Raw genomic sequence first — 10,449 nt, forward strand, 5'->3', positions numbered from 1 at the left:
GAGTCAGAAGGGCTGATAGATACACCGGAAGTAGAAGGGAGGGACCTGAGTTTGAAGGAGGTGTTTTGGAGATGGGCTTGAGGGAGGGGATTCTTTCTGGGACATGGTCTGAGAAGGAAAGTGAGCCGGGTGCTTCCTCTGCCTCTCTGAGCTAGCAGGCTTTCACCCCAGCATTTGGCTCTAGAGAGTCTTCACTGGTAGAATGCAACGGTTGAGATTTTGTTAAAAACAACGCCCAAGTGCTTGAATTAAAGGCAAACCACCAAACCATGTCAGGTGATTATTCAAGATTTCTCATCTTGTTTTCCAGCAGAGTTTGGATCCCTCCACCAGGCATAAAGATGTTATGGCAGAACCTCCATCAGTTTGGCCAGAAGTTGGTTCGCCGGCGGCCCCTGGCGGCAAACGAGCAGTCTGAGTCTTCTTTGTCTCGATGTCTGACCACTTTGGACCTGGTGTCCTTGGGTGTGGGCAGTACCCTGGGTGCAGGCGTGTATGTCCTGGCCGGGGAGGTGGCCAGAGAGAAAGCTGGACCATCCATCATCATCTGCTTCTTAATTGCTGCCCTGTCTTCAGTGATGTCAGGACTGTGTTACGCGGAGTTTGGAGCCAGGGTACCATGCTCGGGCTCCGCATATCTCTACAGCTATGTCACAGTGGGCCAGCTGTTGGCTTTCGTCACTGGCTGGAACCTAATACTCAACTATGTCATTGGTGAGGAGATGGGGGCAGGGTTTTATATAAGTAGGCCAGGTTGGTCTTGAACTCTCTATGTTAACTGAGAATGACCTGAATTTTGCCTCTACTTCCTAAAAATGGGATCACAGGACTCCTTGTTTTATTTATGAATACAGGGTCTCATGTAGCTCAGGCTGTCCTTGACCTTGATATATATATATATATAAAACAGAAGAAGGCCTCAAATCCCTGATATACATGCTTCTACTTCACCACACTCAGCCTGCCAGGAATTCTTTTTCTCTTTTCTTTTCTTTTTTTTTTTTTTTTTTTTTTTTTTTTTTTGGTTTTTCGAGACAGGGTTTCTCTGTATAGCTCTGGCTGTCCTGGAACTCACTTTGTAGACCAGGCTGGCCTCGAACTCAGAAATCCACCTGCCTCTGCCTCCCAAGTGCTGGGATTAAAGGCGTGCGCCACCACCGCCCGGCTTCTTTTCTTTTCTTTTCTTTTCTTTTCTTTTCTTTTCTTTTCTTTTCTTTTCTTTTCTTTTCTTTTCTTTTCTTTTCTTTTCTTTTCTTTTCTTTTCTTTTCTTTCTTTCTCTCTCTCTCTCTTTCTCTCTTTCTTTCTTTCTTTCTTTCTTTCTTTCTTTCTTTCTTTCTTTCTTTCTTTCTTTCTTTCTTTCTTTCTTTCTTTCTTTCTTTCTTTCTTTCTTTGTGAATATCGAAGACAAGGGTTTCTCTGTGTAGCCCTGGCTACATTTTTGAAAAATTCCTAGACTACCCTTTTTTTTTTTTTTTTTTTTTTTTTTTTTTTGGTTTTTCGAGACAGTGTTTCTCTGTGTAGCCCTGGCTGTCCTGGAACTCACTTTGTAGACCAGGCTGGCCTCGAACTCAGAAATCCGCCTGCCTCTGCCTCCCGAGTGCTGGGATTAAAGGCGTGCGCCACCACGCCCGGCTTAGACTACCCTTTTGTTTGTCATTGCAGTGCCTGGGCTCAAACCTAGGGCCTTGTGTGTGTGAGACAAGTACTCTGCCACAGAGCTAAATGCCTATCTCAAGAAAGTCTCGTGAGATCTTTTTTTTTTTTTTTTTTAAGATTTATTTATTTATTATATGTAAGTACACTGTAGCTGTCTTCAGACACTCCAGAAGAGGGTGCCAGATCTCGTTACAGATGGTTGTGAGCCACCATGTGGTTGCTGGGATTTGAACTCTGGACCTTTGGAAGAGCAGTCGGGTGCTCTTACCCACTGAGCCATCTCACCAGCCCCATATATCTTTTTATTTACTTAATTCAATTCAATTTTTTATTAATCATTTGTTTATATCTCAAATGATATCCCCCTTCCCAGTTACTCCTCCACAAGCCCCCCATCCCATCTCCCCTCTTCCCATCCCCTTTGTCTCTATGAGGGTGCTCCTTTACCCACTCAGCCACTCCTGCCTCACTGCTCTAGCATCCCCCTACTCTGGGGCACTGAGCCTCCACAGGACCAAGGGCCTCCCCTCCCACTGATGTCAGATAAGGCCATCCTCTGCTACATATGTATCTGGAGCCATGGATCCCTCCATGTGTACTCTTTGGTTCGTGGTTTAGTTCTTGAGAGCTCTGAGTGGTCTACTTAGTTGATACTGTTCTTTTTATGGGATTGTAATTCCCTTCAGCTCCTTCAGTCCTTCCCCTAGCTCAGGGGTTCCTGGACTCAGTCTGATGGTTGGATATGAATATCTGCATCTGTACTGGTCAGGTGCTGGTAGAACCTCTCAGGGAACAGCCATACCAGGCTCCTAACAGCAAGTGCTTCTTTGCATCAGCAATAGTATCAGGGTTTGGTGTCTGCAGATGGGATGGATCCCTAGGTGGAGAGATCTCTGGATGGTCTGGAACAGAAAGATTATGTATCTTGTGTACGATTTTTCACCCCTGTTCCTCACAGCAGAGATCGAGATTAGATATGTTTCTTTCTCTTCCTGTCTGTATCCCAAGGGTTCACTGTCTGCTTGTACATGAAGGTTCCTCTTTCTCTTGCAGGTGCAGCCAGTGTGGCTCGGGCCTGGAGTGCAGCTTTTGATGGCCTCATAGGGAACCATATCTCCCAAGCCATGCAGACGACTTTCCCTATCCAAGTGCCCAGCTTTCTGGCCAAGTATCCAGACTTTTTTGCGCTTGGTCTGGTGATAGTTCTCACTGGTGAGACAGGCTGGAGAGGGGTGGTGAGTGTGTGGGAGGATTGGAACTGGTAGAAGATATAAAATCCAAGGCACTGAGGGCAGAATGTGAGAGGTTTTTTTCCCATACTGGGGGCTGTGGGTCTGTAGTAAAATACTGAGTAACAACATGCCTAGCTTTCAACCACTGGATGTTAGAGGTACCCTCTTCCCCCTGTTACAAGCCAGGTGTTTGTGGTACCCTGTCCCTCCCCACCTTTCTGCTGAGATCCACTAATGTAGAATTAGCTTCTACTTCTGCAATTACATTGATTGATTGATTGTATGTGTGCGGGTTACATGCATACGGAGGTCACAGGACAAATTGTGGAAGTTGGTCCTCTCTACCATGTAAGGGCCTGGAGATAGAACTCAGATTGCCAGGCTTTTTGGTAAGCCTTTTTTACCTGATAAGACATCTTGCATGCCTTTCTTCTGTATGAAGACCAAATTAAAAAAAAAAAAAATTAGGTCTTACTTTATGTGTATATGTTTTGCCTGCCTGCATGTATTTATGTATACCAAGTATCTGCCTGGTACCATGGTGCCTGCAAAGGAGGTATCAAAGCCACTGTATGTGTTCTGGGAACTGAACCCTGGTCCTCTGCAAGAGCAGCCAGTGCTCTTAATTGATGAACCATCTGTCTAGCCTGACTTTTGACATTGATTCACAGTCTCCTTTCTTGTGTATCTGGGTTGATTTAACTCTTAGTTCCACCACTTTTGTCCTGGTATTGCAGGTGTGTGCCACCACAGCCATGTTAGGGTGCTTACTGCCTTCTTTCCATTCCCTTTCCCGCAGGAATCCTGGCCCTGGGAGCACGAGAGTCTGCCCTGGTCACCAGGGTTTTCACAGGAGTGAATCTTTTGGTGCTGTGTTTCGTCTCCCTCTCTGGCCTCATTAATGGCAAGCTACACAACTGGCAGCTTACAGAGGATGACTACAAACTGGCTCTGTTAGAATCCAACAGCACTGACAGGTCAGGAGTCACAAACAACACAGCTAGCTCAGGGCAGGAAGGGGTGCAGAGAGTCGGGGTCTGGCTATGGGCCCAAGTGAGGCATGTAGCATCCCCAAACTGTGCCACAACTGTGGAAGTTGTGTACAATTATGCAAAAATTATTTTAAATTTGAGACTTGTTTCTCTTCTTTTTTTTCCCCTTTTCTTTCCCTTTTTTCTTTCTTTGTTTCTTTCTTTTTCTTTTAGTTTTTTGGAGACAGGATTTCTTTGTGTATGTAGCCTTCCTTGGCTGTCCTGTAGACTAGGCTGAGATCTGCCTGCCTCAACCTTCTTTTTTTGTTTTTTTTTAGATTTATTTACTTACTTATTTATATAAGTACACTGTAGCTGTCTTCAGACACACCAGAAGAGGGTATCAGATTCCATTACAGATGGTTGTGAACTACCATGTGGTTGCTGGGAATTGAACTCAGGACCTCTGGAAGAGCAGGCAGTGCTCTTAACCATTGAGCCATCTTTCCAGCCCCCTGCCTCAGGCTCCTAAGTGCTGGCATTAAAGGCTTGTGCCCTGCCCCACCCCCATAAGCATATTTGTTTCTTTCAAGACAAGGTCTCCATATATAGCTTTAAAAGTCCTGGATCTTGCTGTGTAGAGCAGGCTGGCCTTGAACTCAAAGATCCACCAGCCTCTGCCTCCCAACTACCAGGAGTAAAGGTGTGTGCCACTATGCTATGCCTGGCAGGTTTGTTTGTTTTAAAGATTTATTTATTTATTTTATATATGTGAGTACACTGTAGCTGTCTTCTGACACCAGAAGTGGGCATCAGATCTTATTACAGATGGTTGTGAGCCACCATGTGGTTGTTGGGATTGAACTCAGGACCTCTGGAGGAGCAGTCAGTGCTGAGCCATCTCTCTAGCCTCATTTTTGGCAGTTGCTAATATTTATTTTTGTATGAGTGATTTTGACTGGATATATGTACATGCACCATGTGCATGCCTGGTGCATATGGAGGCCAGAAGAGGGAATTGGATTCTCTGTAATTAATGAGTTAAGCATGGTTGTGAACTTCCATCTCTAAATTGAACCTAGATCCTCTGGAAGAGCAGCCGGTGCTCTTAACTGCTGAGTCATCAGTCAAGTCTCCTTTATGGTGGTTTTTGAGGCAGGGCATCATGGATCTTAGCCTGGTATCTAACTTAGTATGTAGCGAAGGATGACCACAGTCTTCTGATTCTCTTGTTTCTATTTCCCAAGTGCCAGGGCATGTTGGGATCAAACCCATAATATATATGCTAAGCAAGCACTATACCAACGGAGCTATTTCCTAGCATCCCTTGTCCTGTATCTTCACTATTTTTGTGTTTTGAGATAAGGTCTTACTGTGTAGCCCAGGCTGGTTGGTTGTGAACCTTCAACCTTGAGTTCCTGAGTGCTGGGATTATAGGCATACCCCATCATGCCCTGTATCCCTGCAATGATTTCCTACTTTTTTCTCTTGCCACAGCTTGGGACCAATGGGCTCTGGAGGGTTCATGCCTTTTGGCTTGAAGGGGATTCTCCGTGGTACAGCAACATGTTTCTTTGCCTTCATTGGGTTCGACTGTATTGCGAGTACAGGTGAGTGAGCAGTAGTCCCTCTGTCTTATCAAAAGCATATACATGTAGGGCTGGTGGAGAGTTAGCCTGCTTTTGGGAGCATAGGAGGGGAGAGGGTGTGTGTGGTGGCCTGTGAGTGCTTCTGAATCAAGGTCTGTTCCATCCCTGCAGGGGAAGAGGCCCGCTGTCCCCAGCGTTCCATTCCATTGGGCATCGTGACCTCACTCTTCATTTGCTTTCTGATGTATTTTGGTGTTTCGGGGGCACTCACTCTCATGATGCCCTACTACCAGATTAACATCAACAGCCCCTTGCCCCAGGCATTTATCCACGTTGGATGGGGCCCTGCTCGCTATGCAGTAGCTGTGGGAACCTTATGTGCCCTTTCATCCAGGTTGGTATCAAAGGTTTTTCTCATTTGCTGCTAGATTCTCAGTTGTTCCAGCCTTTGAAATAGAAGAGAGGGAGGGGAAATGTCTTACATGGCTAAAGGAGCAGGGCCTGCCCATTGATACTCTCTGGTCTCTTATGTCCCTATTCTCTAATAACAGCCTCATAGGTTCCATTTTCCCTGTTCCTCGGGTGGTGTATGCCATGGCAGAGGATGGGCTCCTGTTCCGGAAACTTGCCTATGTTCATCCTCGAACACACACTCCGGTCCTAGCCACTGTCCTTTGTGGAATCATCGCAGGTAAGACAGCCAGCCTTACCAATTTCATCAGCTTGGCTATGCTCACTAGCAAATGCCTCACAGGTTTTATACCCACCTTTTGTTCTTATCACTTTAGCATTTATGGCTTTCCTCGTTGAGCTCAGTGATTTGGTGGACCTCTCGTCCATAGGGACCCTGCTGGCCTACACCTTAGTGACCTTCTCTGTTCTGATCCTCAGGTGAGACTCCATCATGCCTTGGCTGAGAGTTATGGGGTCATGAAGACAACCAGTTGCTTATCCTGGCTGTCACTTGTATGCGTTGGGGGCAGCAGGTAATGTTCCCATGTTATATCATTCATTCAGGTACCAGCCGGACCAGAACTTAAGCTCTTGTAAGAGGGAGAAGTCTGAGAGTGCAGCTGTGGAGCTGGAGCCTGGACTTGAACCTTCTTCATGCATGGAGCCTATTTCTCCAGAAGGGACTCCAGGGATTGCAAGGAGACTCTGTATCCCCACGAACACCACCCCGACTCTGAGATCTGGCCGGATTGTCTATGGATGTGCTTCCCTGCTTGGTGATCACTGGGACTTTACTCCTTGGGCATTTGGAAGCTGATAGCATGGGGTGGATGTAAGAATCAGAGCAGACAGGTTTGGTTGGATGTAGCCCAGTGTTCTGACAGACTTCTCCCCAACTTGACTTGTAGTCCTTCTTCTGATGCTCCTGTGCCTGATCCTGACCCAGTGGTCCACACAGCTATTCTCTGGGGACCCAGTTTTGATTGCCATGGCTGCTTTACTGTTGCTTCTTACTGTCGGGGTGATCACTGTCATCTGGAGACAGCCTCAGAGCACCACTCCTCTCCACTTCAAGGTAGGTGACTGACTTCTCTAAGATAATACACCCTAGGGAGGTGGTCATGCCTGACTTAAAAAGTCTAAGCATGTTTCACCTTACCATGGAAGGAAGGGGCAGGGACTGATAAAACCAGTGGATATGCTGGGCATGGTGGTCTTTGTCTTTAGAACTCAGGAGACAGAAGCAGGGATAGGTAATCTCTCAGTCTGAGGCGCTTGGTTTACACAGAGTATTTCAGGCCAGCAAAGGCTACATAGTAAGAGCCTGTTTCACAACCCCCTCCCAATACACCAATGGGCAGAGATCCTGGATACTCAGAAGGCTGGGGCAGGAGGATCACAAATTAAATGGGTTACAGCTACTTCTAGACTAGAAGTTTAGTGAAATTCTGTCTCAAAAATAAAACAGGTATGTTGTTGCTCCATACCTATACTTCTAATACTAGGGAGGTAAAGGGAACTCAGGAATTCAAGGCTATGCTCAGTTTGAGCAAACAAACAAAAATCCCAAAGTGTTCCCTCGCCCAAGTCTGAGAGATGTAACTCAGTGGTAGAATACTGGCTTAATATGCATGAAACCCTGGGTGCAATCCCCAGTACTGAACAGAAGTCAGATGGAGGTGGGAATGTAGTCAGCTGGTGGAGCAATAGTTGAGAATGCATGAAGTCTTGGGTTTGATACGAGCACCACAATCCCAGCACAGGCCAAGTGCAGGGGCCGGAGAACCAGAAGTTCAGGGACTTCTTTGAGACTCTATGTCCAAAAAATAAGGCATCTGCTGCTGGATGTGGTAGTGTGTGCCTTTAATCCCAGCACTCAGGAGGCAGAGGCAAGCAGATCTCTGAGTTTGAGGCCAGCCTGGTCTATAGAATGGGTTCCAGCACAGCCAGGATTCGCAGAGAAACTCTGTCTCCCCAAAAGAAAAAAAAAAAAAAAAAAAAAAAAAAAGCAAAACCAAAATCAATCAAACAAAAGATATCTCAGGGCTGGAGTGATGGCTCAGTGGTTAAGAGCACTGGCTGCTCTTCTAAAGGTCCTGAGTTCAATTCCCAGCAACCACATGGTGGCTCACAATCATCTTTAATGGAATCTGATGCCCTCTTCTGGCATGCAGGTAGAACACGAATATACATAAATCTAATAAATAAATCTTAATAAAAATATTTTTAAAATGGAAAAAAAAGGCATCTGCTGCTGAGTATGTGGTATATGCCTTCAATGTGCCTTTAATCCCAGCACCTGTGTGTGACAAAGAAGCAGACAGATCTCTGAGTTCAAGGCCAGCCTGATCTGATTTACAAAGAGTTTCAGACCAGCCAAAACCGTTATACAGAAAAAACCGTTATACAGAAAAACCTTGTCTCGACTCCACCCCTCCCAGCCCCCCCCCCCCCCCCAAATTGCACTCCCTTCCAAGCCCCATGTCAGTGTTTTAGTGTTCAGGATATGTCTCTTCTGGCACATCCCATGGTGTCTCCAGTCTGAGCAGGAACTGATTGCATGGGAAAGAGCTCAGGTGTCTGGTGTGCACAGGGATTTATAGGCTGTGCTTACAGGTTCCAGCCCTGCCTGTGCTTCCTGCACTGAGTATCTTTGTGAATATCTACCTGATGATGCAAATGACTTCTGGGACCTGGTTTCGCTTTGGAATCTGGATGGTGATCGGTGAGTAGCTTACTGGGGAAGAGATTCTTTGGTAACTGAGTCCAGCAGTCTTCTAATTGCTTGTCTTTGAAAGGTTCTGAGGCCATGTGGAGAATTCCCCAGTGGTAACCTGGGCAAAAGGGTGATCAATTGCACCTCACTGTCTCTATTTCCATTTAGGATTTGCTATCTACTTTGGATATGGGATACAGCACAGCTTGGAAGAGAAGAATAACAAACAGCCAACAGCCTCAAGCTCCCAGACTCTCCAGGAACTCCAGGAACATACTCCAAGTGTTGACTTACCTTAACTGGAGAAACTGGATGCTTCCAGGACCCCATGAGCGTCAGTTTCCTTCCCTTCCCTTCCCTTCCCTTCCCTTCCCTTCCCTTCCCTTTCCCTTTCCCTTTCCCTTTCCCTTTCCCTTTCCCTTTCCCTTTCCCTTTCCCTTTCCCTTTCCCTTTCCCTTTCCCTTTCCCTTTCCCTTTCCCTTTCCCTTTTTCCCTTTCCCTTTCCCTTTTTCCCTTTCCCTTCCCTTCCCTCCCTCTTTCCCTTCCTTTTATTCTCTCTCTCTCTCTCTCTCTCTCTCTCTCTCTCTCTCTCTCTCTCTGTGTGTGGGTTGGGAAGGCAGTACTGGGAATTGAACTTAGAGTCTTGTGCATCTGAGGCAAATGCTTCATCACTGACCTATCTCTTGTAGATATCTTTAGGTCAAGGAAAAGTTTGAATATTTGTGGGCTGTAGATAGGATAGGACTTCTTTTCTTTCTTTCTTTTTTTTTTTTTTTTTTTTTTTCTTTTTGGGACTTATTTTTATAGCACTGTTATTTTGTGAGCAAATTCTTAACTTTTTTTTTTTTTTTTGGTGTGTGTATTGAAATTGGATCCAAGATTTTGCATATGCTAGTCAAGTAGTACTCTACCACTGAGCCACATCCCTAATCCCTTTAGTTATTTAACTGACAGCAAAATTTAGGTATTTACATATTATAGAATGATTAAATAAAACTGATTAATATATCTGTTTCTTTTTATGTTTGGGCAGAGTTAGTCTTCTGTGGCTAAGGTCAGACTTGAACTTGATCTTCTGAACATTATTATTTATGGAGAGAGAGAGAGAGAGAGAGAGAGAGAGAGAACACATGTGTCACAGTGTTTGTGGAGGTCAAAGGACAACTTTATAGGTTCCTTCTCCCTTTCCACTTCTCATGGATTGAACTCAGGTATTTAGGCTTTTGTGGCAACAGCTTTACCCACTGAGGCATCTTGTTGGCCCCTATATCCTCTCCCTGCCCCCCCCCCCCCCCCGCCTTAAACAGTATCATAGCTGAGAACTGTCATGAGCTCCTGACCCTTCTGTCACCAGTTCTCCAAGTGTTGGTATTATAAGTGTGGACCATGCTTGTTGTTTTTTGTTCTGTTTTTCAAGACACAGGGTTTCTCGATGTAGTTCTGGCTATCCCTGTAACTTACTACAGTAAGTTAGACCAAGCTGGCCTTGAACTCAGAGATCTCCCCCATGAGTGCTTGGATTAAAGGCAAGTGCCACCTCTGGCCTATCTTCATGCTCAGTTACTATGGTGCTAAACATCATGCCAGGGTTTTAAGCACATTCGGACAACCAATTGGTAAACCAAGCTACATCCCCCAGCCCTACGTTTATGTTTTGTGATGAAAACATTAAAAAATTTTAAACATTTCCCAGATATATGTGCATTGTTCATCTGTGGCAACATATATATGAACTTGGAGGATGTATATTATGTTAAGTGAAATAAATGAGGTTTGAACAAATATGACTTTATTTTTCTGTGTGTGTATGTGGTGGGTACATCTGTGCTAT

General features: G+C 45.4%; 1 protein-coding gene across 1 annotated transcript; it reads left to right on the top strand.

The window, feature by feature from the left end:
• The first annotated feature begins 284 nt into the window (after positions 1–284).
• On the top strand, positions 285–8,917 carry LOC110288008 (cationic amino acid transporter 3-like). The gene is made up of 11 exons (XM_085841098.1): positions 285–714; positions 2,711–2,869; positions 3,689–3,866; positions 5,358–5,470; positions 5,621–5,843; positions 6,001–6,140; positions 6,238–6,340; positions 6,467–6,678; positions 6,811–6,977; positions 8,519–8,627; positions 8,787–8,917. The coding sequence occupies exons 1-11, from the start codon at positions 342–344 to the stop codon at positions 8,915–8,917; spliced, it is 1,908 nt and encodes a 635-aa protein (XP_085697224.1). The 5' UTR covers positions 285–341.
• Positions 8,918–10,449: the final 1,532 nt, after the last annotated feature.

Source organism: Mus caroli, unplaced genomic scaffold, assembly GCF_978045245.1.
Source record: "Mus caroli unplaced genomic scaffold, Mus_caroli_1 scaffold_8, whole genome shotgun sequence".
Classification (NCBI taxonomy): Eukaryota; Metazoa; Chordata; class Mammalia; order Rodentia; family Muridae; genus Mus; species Mus caroli.